The 20179-nt window shown below is 41.9% G+C and overlaps 3 protein-coding genes and 3 non-coding genes across 6 annotated transcripts; 1 reads left to right on the top strand and 5 right to left on the bottom strand.

The window, feature by feature from the left end:
* Positions 1-94: 94 nt before the first annotated feature.
* Positions 95-166, bottom strand: trnaq-uug (transfer RNA glutamine (anticodon UUG)). The gene has a single exon. It is a non-coding gene; the product is annotated as a tRNA-Gln (tRNA).
* A 611-nt stretch (positions 167-777) lies between these two features.
* Positions 778-849, bottom strand: trnaq-cug (transfer RNA glutamine (anticodon CUG)). The gene has a single exon. It is a non-coding gene; the product is annotated as a tRNA-Gln (tRNA).
* Positions 850-1406: 557 nt separating this feature from the next.
* Positions 1407-1478, bottom strand: trnaq-uug (transfer RNA glutamine (anticodon UUG)). Its single transcript has one exon. It is a non-coding gene; the product is annotated as a tRNA-Gln (tRNA).
* A 76-nt stretch (positions 1479-1554) lies between these two features.
* On the bottom strand, positions 1555-5551 carry pyroxd2 (pyridine nucleotide-disulphide oxidoreductase domain 2). The gene is made up of 16 exons (XM_049736193.2): positions 5384-5551; positions 5029-5048; positions 4837-4930; positions 4690-4763; positions 4474-4629; positions 4231-4384; positions 4089-4150; positions 3918-4015; positions 3582-3723; positions 3343-3477; positions 3190-3262; positions 2903-3056; positions 2662-2813; positions 2384-2490; positions 2085-2205; positions 1555-2009 (listed from the first exon to the last, which is right to left on the bottom strand). The coding sequence occupies exons 1-16, from the start codon at positions 5505-5507 to the stop codon at positions 1939-1941; spliced, it is 1737 nt and encodes a 578-aa protein (XP_049592150.1). The 5' UTR covers positions 5508-5551; the 3' UTR covers positions 1555-1938.
* Positions 5552-7560: 2009 nt separating this feature from the next.
* Positions 7561-12097, top strand: slc25a28 (solute carrier family 25 member 28). The gene is made up of 4 exons (XM_049736204.2): positions 7561-8091; positions 9730-9958; positions 10510-10566; positions 10693-12097. The coding sequence occupies exons 1-4, from the start codon at positions 7750-7752 to the stop codon at positions 11241-11243; spliced, it is 1179 nt and encodes a 392-aa protein (XP_049592161.1). The 5' UTR covers positions 7561-7749; the 3' UTR covers positions 11244-12097.
* A 3825-nt stretch (positions 12098-15922) lies between these two features.
* nkx2.3 (NK2 homeobox 3) lies at positions 15923-18479 on the bottom strand. Its single transcript, XM_049736208.1, has 2 exons — positions 17903-18479; positions 15923-16971 (listed from the first exon to the last, which is right to left on the bottom strand). The coding sequence occupies exons 1-2, from the start codon at positions 18273-18275 to the stop codon at positions 16319-16321; spliced, it is 1026 nt and encodes a 341-aa protein (XP_049592165.1). The 5' UTR covers positions 18276-18479; the 3' UTR covers positions 15923-16318.
* Positions 18480-20179: the final 1700 nt, after the last annotated feature.

Below are 20179 nucleotides of genomic sequence, written 5' to 3' on the forward strand. Positions count from 1 at the left end.
TATAGATTTTTAATGTGTTGCTTGGGTATCAACAAATACTCCAAAGTCAAGTGACCAAAGACAACCAAGAGCAGCAGGGTCACCATAAGAGATGAGGCTCCACCGAGATTTGAACTCGGATCACTGGATTCAAAGTCCAGAGTGCTAACCATTACACCATGGAACCGTTAAAGGAATACATTGTAAAGGTCAGTGTTAATGACCTTATCGCTTCCTTTCCCTTGCACAAGGGCGAGATCTGCTTCAATTCCATCCATCCATCCATCCATTTTCTGAACCGCTTAGTCCCCACGGGGGTCGCGGGCGTGCTGGAGCCTATCCCAGCCGTCATCGGGCAGTAGGCGGGGGACACCCTGAACTGGTTGCCAGCCAATCGCAGGGCACACAGAGACAGACAACCAATCGCACTCACACTCACACCTAGGGACAATTTGGAGTCTTCAATCGGCCTACCAAGCATGTTTTTGGAATGTGGGAGGAAACCGGAGTGCCCGGAGAAAACCCACGCGGGCCCGGGGAGAACATGCAAACTCCACACAGGGAGGGCCGGAGGTGGACTCGAACCCGCACCCTCCTAACTGTGAGGCGGACGTGCTACCCAGTGCGCCACCGAGCCGCCCTGCTTCAATTCCATTCAGGTTTATTTACTTGATTTCACATTAAAAAACAACATATTTGGCAATTATGAGAAAATACGTATAGATTTTTAATGTGTTGCTTGGGTATCAACAAATACTCCAAAGACAACCAAGAGCATCAGGGTCACCATAATAGCTGAGGCTCCACCGAGATTTGAACTCGGATCACTGGATTCAGAGTCCAGAGTGCCAACCATTACACCATGGAACCGATGAAGAAATGCTTTCTATAGGTCAGTGTTAATGAGCTTATCGCTTACATTTCCTTGCACAAAGGTGAGATTTGCTTCAATTCCATTCGGGTTTATTTACTTGATTTCACATTAAAAAACAACATATTTGGCAATTATGAGAAAGCATGTATAGCTTTTTAATGTGTTGCTTGGGTATCAACAAATACTCCGAAGTCAAGTGACCAAAGACAACCAAGAGCAGCGTCACCAGAATAGCTGAGGCTCCACCGAGAGTTGAACTCGGATCACTGGAGTCAAAGCCCAGAGTGGTAACCATTACACCATGGAACCGATAAAGTAGTACAATGTGTAGGTCAGTGTTAATGACCTTATCGCTTACATTTCCTTGCACAAGGGCGAGATCTGCTTCAATTCCATTCGGGTTTATTTACTTGATTTCACATTAAAAAACAACATATTTGGCAATTATGAGAAAGTATGTATAGATTTTAAATGTGTTGCTTGGGTATCAACAAACACGCCAATGTGAAGTGACCAAAGACAACCAAGAGCAGCAGGGTCACCATATTCGCACAGGCTCCACCGAGATTTGAACTCGGGTCACTGGATTCAAAGTCCAGAGTGCTAACCATTACACCATGGAACCGATAAAGAATTATGTTGTGTAGGTCAGTGTTAATGACCTTATCACTTATATTTCCTTGCACAAGGGCGAGATCTGCTTCAATTCCATTCAGGTTTATTTACTTGATTTCACATTAAAAAACAACATGTTTGGCAATTATGAGAAAGTATGTTGTACCAGTTTCCCGTTTACAGTACAGTATCAAGGATGCATTACATATATAAACTCATACATTTTAAAAAGCCAAGTATGTGCGCAGTAACATTGCACTGTTTTACTTGGAATCATCTCACAAGTGAGCCTTTAGCATTAATATGCAATTAATATTGCAGTGGACCCAAGTTTGCCTGATGATTCGCCTATTCACAGATTTTTATAATTGCATGCAATTAAAATGGCCGTCATTAAAGTATGCATGGCCTCGCATCTGATCAGATAGAAATGTCGAGTGTTTTTACTGCACACTGTGATATTTTATCAGTCAGCGGCGTTTCAGGTCAGCCATGGCGGTCAGTGCAGCATTCCATCCAGGAGATCCCATCACACCTCCCCCTGAAAAAAAAGTAATACTTGGTTTATAATTTTGGATATGACAGCAGTTACAGGATTTGAGTGCTTTAAGCAAACCTGGATGACTGCCACTGCCACAAAGATACAGGCCTTTAATTGGCGTGCGGTAGTCTGAGAGTGAGGGCAATGGTCGCGCGAGGTACAGCTGGTCCAGCGACATTGATCCATGAAAGATATTCTGTTCAGCAGATTTGAAATTTGGTTTGCTTTGGCATGGAAATCAACAGTATCTTGTGAGGAGTACAGTAAATGTGTAACTACGCCAACACACTCGTTGCTTACATTAGTGCAGAGTCAAATGACATTTAACTAGAGGGGCGTGTTTGAACAGTTGCTAGTGTCAAACAAGTGTTTACCCCTCCGGTGAGCCCAAAAATACGCTCCAGGTCAGGGGGAGTTAGGATGTCCCTGCCCACCACCGACTGTTTGAATCCAGGGGCATATTTCTCCACCCAGTCAAAAACTACAAACAGATGTATTTTGAACAAGTTAGTAAGGTTAAACTAAAACAGATTCCAGTTTAAATAGTCTTATTGTTCAAGCATGTAGTGTGCTTTCCAAAAAATAATTATTAAATCCCCAAAAATATTTCAAATAAAATTTGACTCCATTTTTTATTTTTTTTTGCCTATACCGTTATCTGCATAGGCCTCCTTGTCCTGCTCAGTCCACTCTCTTCCTTCAATGTGGAAGGGGGTGAACTGTGTGAACAGTGACACAACATGGCTGCCAGAGGGCGCCAAAGTTGGGTCCAACACAGACGGGATGGTCATTTCAATCATAGGCCTGAAGGACAAGACACAAAATAAATTTGATTATTTGGCAGCTCCTGTGAAGTCATCAAATGGTTTGTGTCGTTGCTAATTGCAGTTTGCCTCGTCGAGGGGCGTCCATTCATAACGTCCATATAGGCCGCCTCCAGTATGTCCACACTCTCACAGTTGATGTGAATGGAGCACTGATGATGAGGTCCTGGTTTGTTGTCTGGTGTGGGAGCAGCCCGAAAGTTTGGCAGCTTGTCCACTGCCACTATCAATAACAAAGGAAGGGGAGCACTTAAAACTGTGTGCAGACAGCATGGGTAATCTTATCTTTGAAATTTCTGTTTTGATAGTAATTTAATAATGGATTAGACAGTTGCATAAAAAGCCCAAATATTTACCATTAATCTTGGTGACGGGTGAGGTGTAATCGATTTGATCGACAGCTTTTAAGAATTCTGATGAAAGGGCACCCTATGAAAAAAACAGGAAGTAGTCAAAAATATATGTGCAGTCATATGTTGCTGATGTTATATTTCTATAATTATTTTTACCTGCGGTGTGAGGTTCTTGAATGTGACATAAGGGGTGGCATTTGAAAGAACTATTCTACTATGAATCTCTGTGCCATCCTTCAGCACAACTCCCCTGGCAGCACCATCTGAGTCAACAACAATATTTTCTACATCCTGCAAGTCACATATTAAGCAAAAAACACAGTTGGAGAAAACAATTACGTAGTTGTTGACACGTTTGCAGGATTGGCAGATGCCTTCCTATGATGAAATGTTACCTTTTCTGTGAAAATGTCTGCACCGTAAGATCGGGCGGCGTTGGCCAAAGCCTTCGATACACCTCCCATTCCGCCTTCCACGTAACCCCAGGCACCTTTTTCTTTTTCTAACTCTCCCATCACGTGATGCAAGAGAACGTACCTACAACGTGTACATGTGAAATTCCATTCAGAGTAGCTTGAATGGATCTTAACAAGGAAGGAAACCAAAAAAAGGGCAAATATGGCCTGCCTTAATCTATTGTATTCACTATTTTCATATCTTTTAATAAAATGTGGGCATCTAACATGATGCTTGTCAACCTCTATTTTGATTTCCTTAACAAATTGTCTCACCCGCTGCCAGGGTTGCAGGGACTGGTCGTGGCTCCAATCACACCGTCTGTAGCCAAGGTTGCTTTCAGTGGCTCTGACTCGAACCAACGATTCAGGATCTGACGAGAAAAAGCACGAGTGGTGTTGCTTAGAAACAGAAGTAAATATTCAGTTAAATAAATAACGACAAACCTTCATAATTGGCGCTGTTATGATTTCGTAAAACTCTGGAATGTTTCGGCCTAATTTCAGTCCTACAATGATGTTGAAAAAAAAAACACACAGCCAATGGTGACACTTTGTGACATTTAAACGGATTTCCAAATCATGTTACCGCATTTGACAACAGGATTCAGTGTTTTAGCAGCGGCCAGCCTCCTCTTGAATGAGCCAGTTGTGACCCCTGGAATGTCAACAGGAGGGGCATCCAGGAGTGGGTGGATAGCGCCTGCTAGCTTCTCAAGGTGCATAATAAATTCTGAAAAAGCCTGGTTGCAGAGACATTTCGACCTAATCCATATGCAGCAGAGAGTATCAATAAAAAACAAGCACTTATTGTTCATAATGCTTCAATCACCTTTGCATCTTTCTGGGAAAATTTGCCGATCTCCTTCTGGTTCTCGGCGAGATCCGAGCCTAGTGTGAGTGACCTTGGTGGCCTACCCATTACCCCCTCCTCCAACATTGGAGTAAAAGCATGGGGATCCCTCATATACACCTTCAGCCCATGTTTCTGAGAATACAGGGTGGTTCAAAAGGATGTCGCATGATTTCTTAAGCTTGCATTGTATACCTTCAGTTCCAAGTCCGCGTGAATGTGCGGCCGTAATAAGCTGAGCAAATAGGAACACCTGGAGAAATGGAAACCTGCAAGCACAAAAGAGTAAAGAGTGGAAAAGACCAGAATTTTTTTTCAGTCCAGAGGATGGCGACGTCTTACCGGGGAAGAGCTCCTCTGTCACCGCTGCACCTCCAAGCACATGTCTGCGCTCTAGCACTGCTGTCTGTAAACCTCCCTTCTGAAGGTAGGCAGCCTTGTGTATGCACACAAAAACACACAAAAACAGTACTTTTGATGTGGAAACACAAGAGCCACAATACCATAGTAGTACAGCGTATAACGGGGACTCACTGCCACTAGTCCATTGTGTCCTGCAATGACATTAAAAGCAGGGGGGTTATTTTATAGAAGAATAAAGTGACAGAAAATAAATCACGAATGTAGAAAATGAAGCCGCACAAGTTGTTTTCCAATCCAATTAAATTAACTTCCAAGTTAAAGTTAAAGCTGTGGGTTATATAAAGTCACACATTAACCAGAGAGCTGGGAGAGCAAACATTACAAAATGACTTGGTATGCATTGCAGTTGTGGTGAAGTTAAATGAAACGTTGCATAAAATATTTGCGAAGCCCAACTATTTTTTTTTCTTTTCATCCTTGTTTTTTTTTTTTTTTTTTTGCGCATCCAAAATTCGTCGGTCCTCACCTCCACCGATGACCAGTGCATCATAGTGTGATCTAAAAGCAGCGTGTGTGTAGGGTCTTGCCACAGAGCCCAAAACGGTCGTGACCCTCCGTGCACGATGAGTCCACATTACAGCAGCAGCCATTGAGAGCGTAAAGAATCCCACTTCCCGCCTCCCGGTTCGCCCACGGAAAAAAAAAAAAAAAGGTTCAAAAGTCACTATTTTATCAGTTATGCAAATTTTTTAGTTTCGTTTCGTTAATAGTTTCATTTTAAGCATTAGACTAGACCACCGTGCATAAATCAATGCTGAACATTACAAAATGTTCATTTTCAAATATTATTTTATGTTGATTTTCATTATTCATTTTGACCACACGAGGACGCAGTTGTTCCATACATGAAGTCAAAACTAGCCACGTCATCAAAACAAAAAAGTTATGAATTATTTGGAACCACTTTACATGAAACAGTTGCTGAAATATGCTCAACCAGGGATTGTGGCCTTCTCCCACACCCTTTATAAATATATACATATAGTATGCTGTCACAATGTATGCAATTGTTATGTTGGTACAGTAAGATAAATTACTTTTAAGTAAAACGGCAGAAAACAGAATATGGACACACGACATTGTGGAGCTCTCTTTAGTGTGATCGAGGGTCTATCTAAGACACCTTGTACCGTAATACATGATTTAATACTAAAGGAACTTATTGGCAACATTGAAATTCATCTGAGTGACAAGTGCTTTAGTGCTGCTGTTTTGGTTAGCAACAGAGTTCACAGTGTTGCCACTGTGATTTGAGCAAATTGTATCTCACCCAGTGATTAATTGTGTAATGGTGTTTTTAAAGAAAATATACAAATGATGATAGCATTAATGCTATTATTTGGAGTATTGCAAATAATGCTGTAATATTCTGTACTTGCGCATATTGAATAAGAAGTTTTTGATTTCTAACTTGACTGGTGTTGTATATTATCTATAGTGTACTTGACCTGGTTAATTGTTATGAGAGCATTGAGATGGGCTCTTCAGACATTATTGCTGCAGAAGATATTGGCCTGCTTGAAAAGCCATACATCATCATCATCATTGCCATTATCAGTCCACAGGGAAAAGATTGCTAGGGTGTGAGGAAGGGATAGTTTTACAAAAACAACAGGACATAATCATGTCATCTTTTCCTCATAATGGGGAATTCTGGATTGTATTTTGCTTACATTGTGTAAAATAAGTCTTCTTGGTTGCATAGATGGTGCACTCTGTTGGATGAGGGAGTAAGATGAGGTGTTGGGGGTGTTCTAGGATTTCCCTCCTGGGCCGCCACCCTTCTCCCTGGCTGAATTAGAGGAGGAAAGAGAAATGATCCTGACAGGCTGAACGCTCCATTTTTCCTTTAAGGAACGTCTGCGGACGACACCCAATTGGCTGTAACGAGATCACAAGCAGGCGATTTTGTTCATGTAAGCAGAATTTAACACTTTGTTCCCCTTTGTCGGCAGAAATTCAACACTCCAGCTTGCCAAGGCTCTCTCAGGCATTAAAGGAGAAAATTAAATTAGGTTATTATTACAGCACCACAACAAAACACCGACGCGTCATTTGCTTGGAGGGGAAGAATAACTTTCTTTCCCTCCAGACTGAGAAACTGATGGGCCTTGAAGTATTATTTAATTGTATCATAGAGTTATATTAAGCTGTTTTACTGAAAATAAATTAGACTTCAGAATGAAACTGTTAGATAACATTTAATGGAATGTTTTGGAGGACAATTTTATAAAGGTCATTTTTACAATTTATAGAACTGTTGTTACTTTTGTAAGACTTTGCTAGCATATACTGAATCTGCAACAGACAGACAGACATTTTCCAGGTGACTAGTTTAGATTATATTGATAATGTGGCTCAATAAGGTGTCCAAAACAATGCAATGAGGTGGCATGCCAAAATGATGCTTTATTAACATTTCATTTTCATTTTTCCATCATACCAACATTGCAAAACAGCATGAAAATTGGATGCACACATGACTGGAAATTTAACGCCTAACTCTCTGTTTCTGTTCATTTGAAGGCGACTATTACTTAACGTGGAGCGGCCTGCAGTGACCATTTTGAATGACAGGTCTGTCAGCCTATAGCGGGCGGAGGACATGCCTCTCGGAGCCAATCATCGTCGTCGCTTGGGCCTTGGCGTGTTTCCGTCATCCCTCGGCCTTGCTTGGCTGCGGCTGGGAAGTAACGACACGAGTGGGAATGTGGCCGGGCAAGTAGCTGCCAAACCCACCTAAGGGAATGCAAAGTTTTGGCGCCGAATTGTACACTTTAAGACATCTGTGCGTGGCTGACCAGCCCCCTTCCTCCAGTCGTTCGGTTTCTCATGGAAGCGGATGGATTTGTAAGGAGGCGTCGGATGACAGCGGAGTCTGCAGGCAACGATCCCGGGGTTGCTGGCGCATCAGCCGGGGCAGAAGTTCGATGGCTGGGGGGCAGGTTCCTGGGAGTTTCGGAAAGTATCGTGGGTAGCCTTTCGCCGAGGATCGGAGGCGAGACCGAACTACAGACTGCTGATTTGACCCGTAACGCTCAGGATCAAACAGATGACTCTGAACCGGACTACGAGGGCTTGCCACAGGGAGCCTCCACGAGCACGCACATGTTGGCCGGAGCCGTGGCCGGGATTATGGAGCACTGCCTCATGTTCCCCATCGATTGTGTTAAGGTAGCCTAGCTCGGTGACGGATAATTGCCCACACGATTGAGCCTATTTCTGAGCCATGCATTCTGGTAGAATACCCTTGCTGTTAGCATAGCTCGTTAGCCTCCCATGCTAACCCAAACACGCGTCAGAGCTTAGCACAAGGTCAGCGGTTAGCTTCTCCTAGGTAACGCGTTAGCATGCTAATTTAACCATTCAACTAACATTAAGTGGTTAACGTACCATTTATAGTATCTCGATTTTGAACCGAGTCTCTCGTTCTGCGTCTTTTTTGTCGCTAATTCTGGAAAAGAAAAAAAAAACCTAAAACAAAAATTAGCTTGTTTCGTAACTAATGTTAACAGGTGTATTTGGAGGGTAAACTGAAAAAGTTGCTAACATGAGTCAACAGTTGGCATCTTAGCTTAGCTCAAACTACTGATCTATCAATAATCAATCAATCAGTCAATCAATCTTATTTGCAAACCCCAGGTCCAAGGAATAAACAAACATGACACATAATGCAAAGAAACAACAATATAAAAATAGACATTCACAAGTAAAATATATTCCATGTCGTTCCAAAGTTCTATCGCCAAGGCAATTCATATTTTTTCAGGAAATGACCCCAATCTTTAGCATACCAGTCTTACAAAATCAGCTGACAAGAGGCACATGTCTCCTGTTTGTTGTAAAATAGGATTGTGTCCAGACCTTTTGACCACAAGGTCAATCAGTTGACGAGATGACACAAATTGATCTTAGGACATCCAGCTGTCTGTGTCACACTGAAAAGCTCACATGCCCACCCTTCATCCACGTCTTAAACACCTGTAGTCTTCTCACACAGCCTGTATGGACTGAGATGAGGCTCCTGCTTACTGTCCTTTTTTGTAAACAGCCAATGGAGCTCAGTAGGAAGTCCTTGATACATATCTATTTTCTTCAATGTTAAATTATTCTTGATTGAATTATTTTGACAAGTCGTGTCATTCAAGCAGTATCATGAATTATTGATAATACAGTTAAGGGTAATTTGAGCAAAGGTTTCTGTGTTAATCAGTACTAACCAAGTAGTTCTCAGTTTTAAAAAGGTTGGTGACCCCTGACATTTGTACACAAACTAGGTTTGCTCGTCGTTGGGCTCTGCTGTAAACTGAGAACGTTGTGTACACGTCGGGCTTGGCTAATGTGTGCAGCATTGCCTAGCTAGCTCTCTGTTAGCCCTTCATTCCTGCTAGCACAGGGTCTCATGGGGCCCTGTTTATTCATTGCACAAGCCTTCCAGCATGTGTACACAGAATGGAGTTCAGTTGTAAATTTGTCAACCGGAATGCTGCTGTTGGAGGATTATGTCACTGTTCATGCAACTCTTTACTTGACACACAAGAGCAACATGATTGACTCAGTCTTCAGATTAATTTATCGCTGTTTACGGTTGCAGACACAAAGAAAGTTGTGATCTCGTGTCAGTGCGAACACAGGCAGGATATACAACCGTGTCCTCGTGACCTTGGAGCTTACAGCTTCGTGCTTCCTTCTATTCAATAATACGTGTACACCGACACGCTCTGCACACCCAATTCCAGCCATTATTTGCTCACGGGGCTCTTTCATTGCTGTGTGATTGTTGATTTTGCCTCCATTTTGATTCCTCCTCAGACAAGAATGCAGAGCCTCCAGCCCGACCCGGCCGCCCGCTACCGGAACGTGATGGATGCCCTCCGCCGTATCGTGGCCACGGAGGGAGCGTGGCGGCCAATGAGAGGCCTGAACGTGACCGCGATAGGAGCGGGGCCTGCCCATGCCCTGTACTTTGCCAGCTATGAGAAACTCAAAAAGACTCTGAGTGATGTGATCCACCCCGGGGCTAACAGCCATTTGGCTAATGGTACCATAAAACTTACAGATTACACAAATAGGCTGTGCTGTATGGTGACAACAAAACCATACTGTTGTATATCCACACCGTTTACAATCTAGGCCCAGTAGTACATGCTATAACATTCTGGCATCTGATTGGATGGATCATTTCCATTCAATGTAGTTCTGCAGCTAAATTCCAGTTAGATTTTACTCAATTCCCGTGTGTGGAAATCCTGATACTGAATGCCATTGTGCCCTTTTCCATGTTTTCCCTGCTCTCTCTCTTACTTCTTTCCAGAGTATTAGGAGGCTGGGTAAGTCCTCTTTCTCCCAACCAAATAACTCTTGGTTTTCCTTCTTTGGGGGGCTTCCATAAAAGCAATGAACAGTGTTGTCCACTAAATGTCTCAAAAGATTGGACAACTCACTGAGTTATGCAAAACAATGTCATGTTTTTTTTCATTTAGCAAAGGCTTCCTTTTGATATTTTCCTACTCCACCCCCGCAGTCAGTATGCCATGTGAATGCTTCCACTTACCTGAGATCATTTTAATGTCTGAGTCATGTTAATTGCAGGAGCAGCCGGTTGTGTGGCCACTCTGCTTCACGATGCAGCCATGAATCCATCAGAAGGTACAAGCCATTTTTATAGATTCATTTATACATTATTCATTAATTTCTCTTTTTCTTATTTTCTGTCTTCAACTACTTATCACAACCGCTCGGACATTCTCGTGGTCATGACGTGGTCCTCCCAAGTTGTGAAGCAGCGCATGCAGATGTACAACTCCCCTTACCGCGGCGCGTTGGACTGCATACGCGCCGTGTGGCAGAAGGAAGGCCCGGGGGCGTTCTACCGCAGCTACACCACCCAGCTGACTATGAACGTGCCCTTCCAAGCGCTCCACTTCATGACTTACGAATACCTGCAGGAGCTGCTCAACCCCCACAGACAATACAACCCTTCGTCCCATATGCTGTCCGGCGCCCTGGCCGGGGCCCTAGCTGCCGCCGCCACCACGCCGCTGGATGTGTGCAAGACCCTCCTCAACACCCAAGAGTCGCTTGCCCTCAGCTCCCTGTCGACCAGCCAAGGAGCCCACAGACATATCACAGGCCTGGCCCACGCCTTCCGGACGGTATATAGGCTGGGCGGCCTGCGGGGCTACTTCAAGGGAGTGCAAGCGCGAGTCATCTACCAGATGCCCTCCACAGCCATCAGCTGGTCCGTATACGAGTTCTTCAAGTATGGACTCACCAAGCACCAGCACGACAAGAGGCGAGCACAGCAGATGGAGGCGGAAATGTAAACACCGCGAGGTGAAGCCAGCTTATAACGCACAGCGTATGAAATCGCATCATGACCCATCTCCACTGTCCCATTAGCCAGAGAGGCATTTCCAGAAAGAGTTTTTAAAACGCCGTTTGCTGATTACGCACAATTTGATTTATGTTGCTAAGCGAAAGAAATGTCACAGTATTAACATTCTTCAACTAGAGGCTACAGATTGTCACCAGAAGAGGGCAGTAGTGTTGTTTTCCTAACGTTTGTTATGGATCACCCCCACCCCAGCCAATACTTGATGTTTGCAGTTCAAAAGCTTTTCATTCACAAAGACTTATAATTGATTATTTTTAATTAATGTTTAAATCAGTGGTGGAAACTTGAACCCCACAGTCATTTATATAATAACACCCAAATCTGCATTTAAATATTTTGAGATTGCGTTTTTGTATTTGGCCCCTTTTTATTGTCCACAGCTAGACTTTGGGCATATCGAAAGCTTATATTTAATTTAATTTCAGTTTTTCAATGCTTAAAAATATGATCCATAATTTGTTTTGTGGCACTTACACGGACAACCCCATGTCCTGCTCAGCTATTCACCATTATTGCCTTGTCTGCAGATGGGTTTTCTGAGTCTTATCTTAGTTTCTCTCATTGGTACTACTGTGTTATCGTCATGTCCTTTGAAGGCACCGGTTGCATGGAACAAAACAGGCCGCGCCCCCAAAATTCAAGATTCAGCTTAATAAGCTATTTCGTAAAATGTTGCCAACCCATCCATGTTGAGTAAATGGAAACTGACTGATTATGAATTGCACTCATCATTAAATAATAAATTATGAGCAGGGGACAGTGCTCATAAATCATCCAAAATCATTTTCGTTTCTATTTTTATTGTTTGCATACATTAGTTCTTATGCGTCAACTCAATACCAACGGGACATCTAACGATTCCAGTACAGAATGTCAAACTGAAATTTCCTTTTAGTTTAAAACAGGTGCAGTCTTCACGAGTGCAGGTGCTGCTTTCAACTTTGACCTGAAGCCTCGGTAGGGTGTCCTGACCGAGACGGCTGCTCTATACCTGAAGACAACATTGTAGTTGGTGTAGAGGGTATGTAAATAATCCATATATACGCAACACAATAAACAGTTTAATAACATTTTGACAAATGATTTTTCAATTACATCACTAGGTTAAAGCAGGTATCCAAATTTCCAATGCGTCCCATCCAAGTGTATTTAATGTAATAGAAGGCGATTTATTCCTCTCTTTGAAACACACACACATATTCGTGTACAGTATGAAAACACCCTGGTGTTGACAAAGGGATGGCAGATGGACACACACTTTCTCCCTTGTGTATTGTTAGAAGCCTGTTTTGGAAACTCAAGCCTCTGCTCAAAATCCCTTGGAGCAAGCACCTGTGGACGTGGTCCCATTTTCACACACGCTAAGGCAATTTCGGAATATGAAGCTCTTCCTCTGTTAGTTCTCCCTGGACCTTACTGTCAAAAAAGTTACATGCAAAGTTTTTCATCAACAGAAAAAACTAATATTGGCCTTCATGAGTGTGAAACCTTGGGAGTGTGTGTGTAACATTGCACCATTGTTATGGATGAATGCAGGTGTCCACCACTTTCTCTCCCACTCACACCCATGCTTCTTTTTTCTTTGAAAATGCACGCGAGGTCATTAAATCGTCATTGGAACACTTCAGACTGGAACTTAAGATCCAGCACACAGCTCCTGTGCACTTCCATGCTCATGTGCGAAGTGCAGTGTGTGTGTGTGTTCTAAAGCAACACAGGTGCAGTCAGGGACACTGAAGAGGAAACAGACCTCCTTGCCCTTTAGAACTTGATCTTGAAAAGGAAGCTGTCACATTAGCTGAGCTGCTGTGCCTTCCAGCTCTTGTCTGCTGTGATGACACCTTTGCACCCTTACTAACCCTCACAGTTTTTTAGCTTAGTTTTTTAGGGGTGCTGACTCCCTGAGCCACCCTTGGTCTCCTCCTTTCAGGATATTCACTTGTTTTTTTCTAACCACTGCGATTTTTCTTAATGGCAGAGGGAAGAGAGAGTTTTGATTATATTGCTTCAAATTGTGTGGAAAGGAGTAAACTGTTGAAGAAATAAGAGAGGCCACATAGGGATGGTGTGCTTGGCTTTTGATGGATGTGGCGTCCCCATAGGAGAGTTGATATAGTTTAGTATAGAGCTCTCGAGGTTTCACTGTAAATGTTTACATTCCCTAGTGTACTGATGTTATCTGCTAAATGTTTCTGGAACAAGCCTAAAAATCTTACTGGGTGAGACTTTGCACACATGAGAATAGGTCAAACCGGCAGACATTTTCCCCCAAAAATATGCAAGTCAAAACATTTTGTATTTTTTATGATTTTGGTTCCCATTAATCAATTTAGTTAACATGTAAATTGTTACATGCTAGCATGTTAAATACGTTGACTTGACATTTTCCACACTGAGCCACCATCTACAGGTATGAAGATGTATGGAGTTGTCTCTGGTGACAAGAAAACAGCGTCCCCGTGAGGTAGCTGGGGATACACTCATCTGCCGCACTCAGCCAGAAGGTATTCTGTTTGAATATTTGTGGAATATGAATTCAGCAGCAAAATCAAAATCAAAGCTGTTTTCTGAGTTTGATCATGTGACATTTGTAAACTGAGTCATGATTGAATGTTACCTGAGCAACTGCAATATTATTTTCAGTTGACAGCAAAATGGCTAATCCCTAATAATTAATTGATAATTGTTACTCAAACACGATATTCAATGTTATACCCGTGGGGGCGCTTATAGAACATACTATTGTAATGACATTTTTAAAGTAACTTTCCCTTTAAAGATCTTTCACAATGTTATATTTATATCTAATATGAGAGCATGATTTTATTCATTCTACGCAATTATGGATACATTATTTTGTCATAATTCATAATATAAAAAATCAAAATTGATAAAGGGTCAACACCTTGAGGTTATTCCAGTTTAATATAAACAAATGTATGTTTTTTTTCTTATTGAGCTAATATTTAAATACATACCATTCCAATCTACAGTATACTGACCTAATTGTAGTTATGAAATATAAGTGTGTGTATACTGTGGCCCAAAGACCCAATTGTATCAATTATACACAGCATGAAACAAAAGTTGCATTTACCCCTTCTTTTAAATATGTGACATTTTTGTGCAGAGCTATATACGGCCCTGGGGAGGACTTAATAAAATGACCTCAGATAGGTAAAAGGTCCCCCAGCCCTGTGTGTGTGTGTGTATTTGGAGTGGTTACCATGGGAGCCTTTTGTCCGTGGGACGCCACCTCACTCAGATGAGCTTTGCTATCTTTGGAGGCATGCAGATAGCGATCGCTGCACTCTTGCCGTCGTCCGGCCTGCGTCCTCAGGCACCGCCGTCCTGTCGCCAGCTCTATTTACACTATAGCACCGCCGTGCACCGCGGACGCAGCGACCAGGGGGAAGTGAGTGTCCATCATGGAGACAAACGCTCTGTTTATGTTGTCATTCGCCTCCATTAGTGACAGCCAGCAAGGAGGAGAACCACTAATGGATTCTAATTAACACATGCGCGCGTGGGCGTCCCAATCAACTCATGGAGGAGTATATGATTCAATACACAGAACCATGTTTCATCATCATTTTTAAATTTCTATTTCTTTTTTTTTAAGTGCATCTTGTGAGGTTGTCTGGTTAATGTCCATCTGCGAATCCTGACCGGAAGTACATTCTCCAAGTTTCTGGTTCTCGTCTCAGCAAATACTCCTTGTAACGTTCTCACAGGAAAGACACTAATACTATTTAAAGATTAGTGTCACTTTTTTAAAAAATAGCTCGGGGCTTTTTTTTTAAGTTCACGCTTGACTGTGCAGAAGTCTTAGGACACCACACGAGCACTAAAATAGTTATTTTTCCATGCTTAACAGCCATTTTTCCATTGTTTTCCAAGTTAATTTCATGTACACTGACGATTGTGGATTGCGCTGTATGCAGTTGCAGTATAAAGTGGAAGGGGAAACTTGTAATGCTACAGAATTGTCCTTCTAATTAAATGGGGGTGTCAGTTTAGGATTTCAGAATAATATATTTCATGACGGTCCAATTAATTTTGCGTAACATTGATATAGACGTTAATATTGATACTAAATTTCGTCGAACTCGGAGCCATGCACTTAGGCAGACAGGGATGTGTCCCGTGCAGCCAAGTGAATAATAATAATAATAATAATAATAATAATAATAATAATAATAATAATAATAATAATAATAATAATTTAGGTTAGTTAATAAGTTTCGGCTAATTCAACATTTGTATTGATTTGATATTGTCTTTATAAATATTATACGAAATGAAAAAGTAAGTATACAAGTATAAGTGAGTATACAAAGTAAGTAAAAAGCTTCAGCTTCATTTGGCTTTTCCCGATATGCTCTGCATGGGTTAAATGTAACACAAAATATTTGATTGAAATATTGGATTTTTTTTTTTGTTTAGTGAAAAAAAGTAAATAAAAGTTAGTTCAACATCAGAAACTAACTTTCATTTACTCATTTCATTGAGTTAAATATTGAAATGCCCGACATCAATTATGAAAATTTGTTCACAAATATTTGCTAAATTAAAAAAAAAATTAACATTTTAATACACACACCTTCAAAACAAAATTTAAGAATAAATCCCAGTGTCATAATTTCATTTCATATTTATAATTTTCAGTTTATTGAATATGGGCGTAAACAGCCATAAATACAACAGCTTCATTAATTCACTAGCTGGAAAAACTGTGTCACACGTGAAGGGAAAACAATTTTTAGCCTATATCACAATAACTAAAAAAATAAAAAACGTATCCAATAGATGCCTCAAGATCAAGGTCATAACTTGTGGCAATTCACTGCGGAAAGCGTTCAATTGGATGACTTCATTGATAACACTGTCATAAAACGTAGCCCGCTGCATTTAGTTCAGTCAAACTTTACATTTCGATTGCACCCCATTCAGAATATTCTCAAAAGGTAGCCTATACATCTAAAGTGTGCGTCCAAAGGTGCATTACCATGCCCTGATGCCCTGCAGAGTCCCCTGGCACGGAGGGACCACCGCTCCTTGTGCGGACTGACTTTGCGTCTGCGCGCCCAGCGGTCCCAAATTCATGTTCATGAAGGCGTTGGCGGCGCTGTTGGAGGGCGGCAGAGCAGGTAAACTAGTACAAGAATAAGTGTTGGTGTACACCGAGTTGTTGTAGCTGTAGGCCGGGTAGCCGTTGTAGCCGTACGCGCTCGGTGCTCCCACCGCTGAGTAGGACGTGTTATAAGTCGGGGATCCAGTCAAACAAGGCCTGCCGTCCCGCACCAGCACCGGCACGGCCACCCTCCTGGGCGGCGGGGGAGGCGGCGGAGGACCCGGTGGGTGATGATGGTGATGGTGGTGGTGATGTCCTGCCATCTCCAGTGTCTTGTCCTGCCGCTGCCTCTTGCATTTGTACCTCCGGTTCTGGAACCAGATCTTCACCTGCGTGGGCGTGAGTTTGAGCGAACCCGCCAGGTGCTCTCTCTCCGGGGCGGACAGGTAGCGCTGCCGCTTGAAGCGACGCTCCAGCTCGAATACTTGAGTCTGAGAGAAGAGCACCCGGGGCTTCCTCCTGGTTCTCTGCTGCTTGCCCGGCGGCTTCTCGGCCTCCTCGCACCGCGATGGACAACCGACCTCTGCGTGACGACACATGCAAATTTTAAGTCGCCTACAAATTCACGACATAGCCTAAATATTTTACACTAGAGGTGCATCAGTTAATTTATTTTCGTGTATTTATCATATTGAGACAAAAATATCACAATATTAATAGTATATTTTTCCATGTCTGCATCACTTCATTTATTTTCACATAATTTATTTTTGTGTTTTTATTACGTTGGCATTTCTATTTGAGACGAAAAATTGTCACAATATCAATCAAATATTTTTACATATATATATATTCATATTTGTTTGATCTATCTATTTTAATATTGAACATTTCAAATAGGACTATTTCTCGTGGGACACACATATTTGACACAAAACTTCAATTTGTGTGAATATTTTTTTTTCACACAGGTACTGAATCATCACAAGACAAGATGTTTCTCGGCAGATATATATATATTTGAAACTTCAGAGAGCACTTTATTACAGCTATTATCCTTATGTCAGGTGAGCGCCTCCCTTTCAAAGGCCAGTGCAGGACACAGATGTCTATTAATATTTAGTATTGATGTTGACAATTTTCACTCAAAATTCTACAGATGGACAAAGGCATTACTCAAAATGAACATATGGTTAACTTAATAACCTTACTGAAAGTGTCGATCAAAACTGTCAGAATTGACTTTTTATTACGACTCTTGTGTCATCTCGTGCGTTTACCTCAACAATAAGGTCATGTTCTGTTTTTTTTTTTAAATGCAACTGAGCACCATGCATGCATATATTTGCATTTGTCACTGTTTTAAAAAAACGTCTATACTATTAAATTAACAGTGGAGAAACGTTGAATAAGCAATGTGGATTCAATGAGTCTTGCAAGTAATTGTCATAGTTTTTGAAACTTTGGACTCTGCATGAACACTCTCAAATATAGGCATTTAATAATGCACTCACTTGCGTCTCGGTCCTCCTCCTGCTCGTTCTCCAGTTCCAGCTCCACAGGGTGGATCTGCGCCGGGTTGCTGAACATCTCCACTGGCAGTCCGGACTCCGCGTGCAGCCTGTCGGCTCCTGCAAGCGCGCCGAGGTACGACATCCTCTCGTCGCTCTCCGAGCTGATTGGACTCGGGCTATCCCTGCGAGCCAGCATGCAGGAGGGCGGCGAGTGCGCTCGGAAAGCACCGGTCTGCACCGGGAGCGCGCCAGATAGACCCGAGAAGCACGAGATGAACTGGAATTCTTGCGATTGCTGTTGCAGCTCCAACTTCAAGATGTCCTTGACAGAAAAAGGCGTGCTGGAGGATGTTATAACAGGACTGGGGAGCATGGTTTCCTCCAGAAAAAATATTTGTGTCCAAATATAGAATTAAGCTACGTGCGAACAAGGTTTTCTCTTTTACTTCTTTCAAAACAAGACGATCTGTGGAGACATCCCTCTTCTCCGGCTGCTCATCGATGACTGCAGGGCGAGGTGGGAAAGAGTGGGGGGGCGGGCGGGGAGTAGGGGTGCCGATCCTGTTTGGTTGGCTCAATGGAGTTGAGATAGAAAGAGCTGGATGAGCCAAGATGCTGTCTTCTCCCTCCCTGAAGGGACTGATTTAAATCATCCAGTCTCTCTCTCTCTCTCTCTCTCTCTCTCTCTCTCTCTCTCTCTCTCTCTCTCTCTCTCTCTCTCTCTCTCTCTCTCTCTCTCCCTCTCTCTCTCTCTCTCTCTCTTTCTCGCTCTCTCTCTCTCTCTCTCTCTCTCTCTCTCTCTCTCTCTCTCTCTCTCTCTCTCTCTCTCTCCTGCATGTGTGATCACTTTAACCACTTTTAAAACCTATTGAAAATGAAATGATAACAATGGTTCTCAAACTTTTCACACCAAGCACCACTCAAAAAATACTTTGCTGTCCTAGACCACCACTATGACATTTCAGATACACTAATGTGGTATTGTAGTAGGCCTTCATGTTCATCACAACTGAGGTCTTATTCCTAAAAAGCATTATAAGGAACACTTGCACTGCTTCTATACAGGAAAACGAAAAAAAGGCATTTAAATAATGACTCAATTCAAATGTATTGCATTAAAAAGCTCAATAAATGCCCTTTGATCAATGTTTTAAAACAAGCAATTAAGTACAAATATAACTACTGCATTGTAAAAAAAAAAAGTCGAATAGTTAAAAGTATAAAAAGTCCATTATACTTTCAATTAAAAATGTACAGCAATAGACATTATAACAGAATGGATGCCGTCATGTCTCATTTTATTCCATGTTCTAATTTACATTTGTATTTAACTCAGCCATGCTTTCAGCACCATGAGCCCATATTGCATCGAATCACTGCAGGAATATTATGGCAACATAAAAAAACAATTGAGAAACTGCATTTTATTTTCCCCATATTAATTATGTTCCATATTTTCAAAAAGTTGAAAAAGCGAGTGCTGAATGAGACCCCCCCCCCCTCTCTCTCTCTCTCTCTCTTTCTCTCTCTCTCTCTCTCTCTCTCTCTCTCTTCATCCAAACCGTCCCATTACCACTATAGATTAGGCATATCTTTGTTTCCTGTCTCGGCCATAATGGATAAGATAACAACGCTTAGACGGTGCGAAATACTCCAGAAAAGGATGTCCGAGGTTGTATTTTAGACTTTAAACGTCTATTTATAACTTATTTAATTTGAACTAAAATATTGACATTGAATTAACATATAATACGCTGCTTTAGCAGGAAAAAAAAAAAACATAAGCATATTGAAATCAATCGTTTTGGTGAGTGGAAAACTTTTTGTATGTCAGCATTTTAGTCCAATTTGACATACGATATATAAATTATGCATTTGTGAGTTAAATATATATATAATCAAGGTTTACGACAGTTTATATGATATTTTTTTGTTTTTCACGGAAATTATTTTCCTGTAGTTATGTTCCAATTTGAACATCAAAAAAGGATACGGAGGTCTATCGATTTCATATTGCCGACTGCGTTTTGAAAGTTAATTTGACTCCACTCCGAAACACTTAAATAAACGTCGGTATTGTAACGACGTGTCAAAGGGAGGCGCGTGTTTGTTGAAATGGGACACCTCTGTTCTTACCTGTCTACTGTGGCCCAAGTGCAGGCGCCAGTCTCCGAGGGCCCATTGGCCCTAAACCGTGTGGAAAGAAAAAGAAAGCATGCCGGCTTAATCTCATCCGCTCGCCATCAACGAGATGCTGTTTAGATTAGGCGCTTCTGC

This window comes from Syngnathus scovelli, chromosome 12 (genome assembly GCF_024217435.2).
Source record: "Syngnathus scovelli strain Florida chromosome 12, RoL_Ssco_1.2, whole genome shotgun sequence".
NCBI lineage: Eukaryota > Metazoa > Chordata > Actinopteri > Syngnathiformes > Syngnathidae > Syngnathus > Syngnathus scovelli.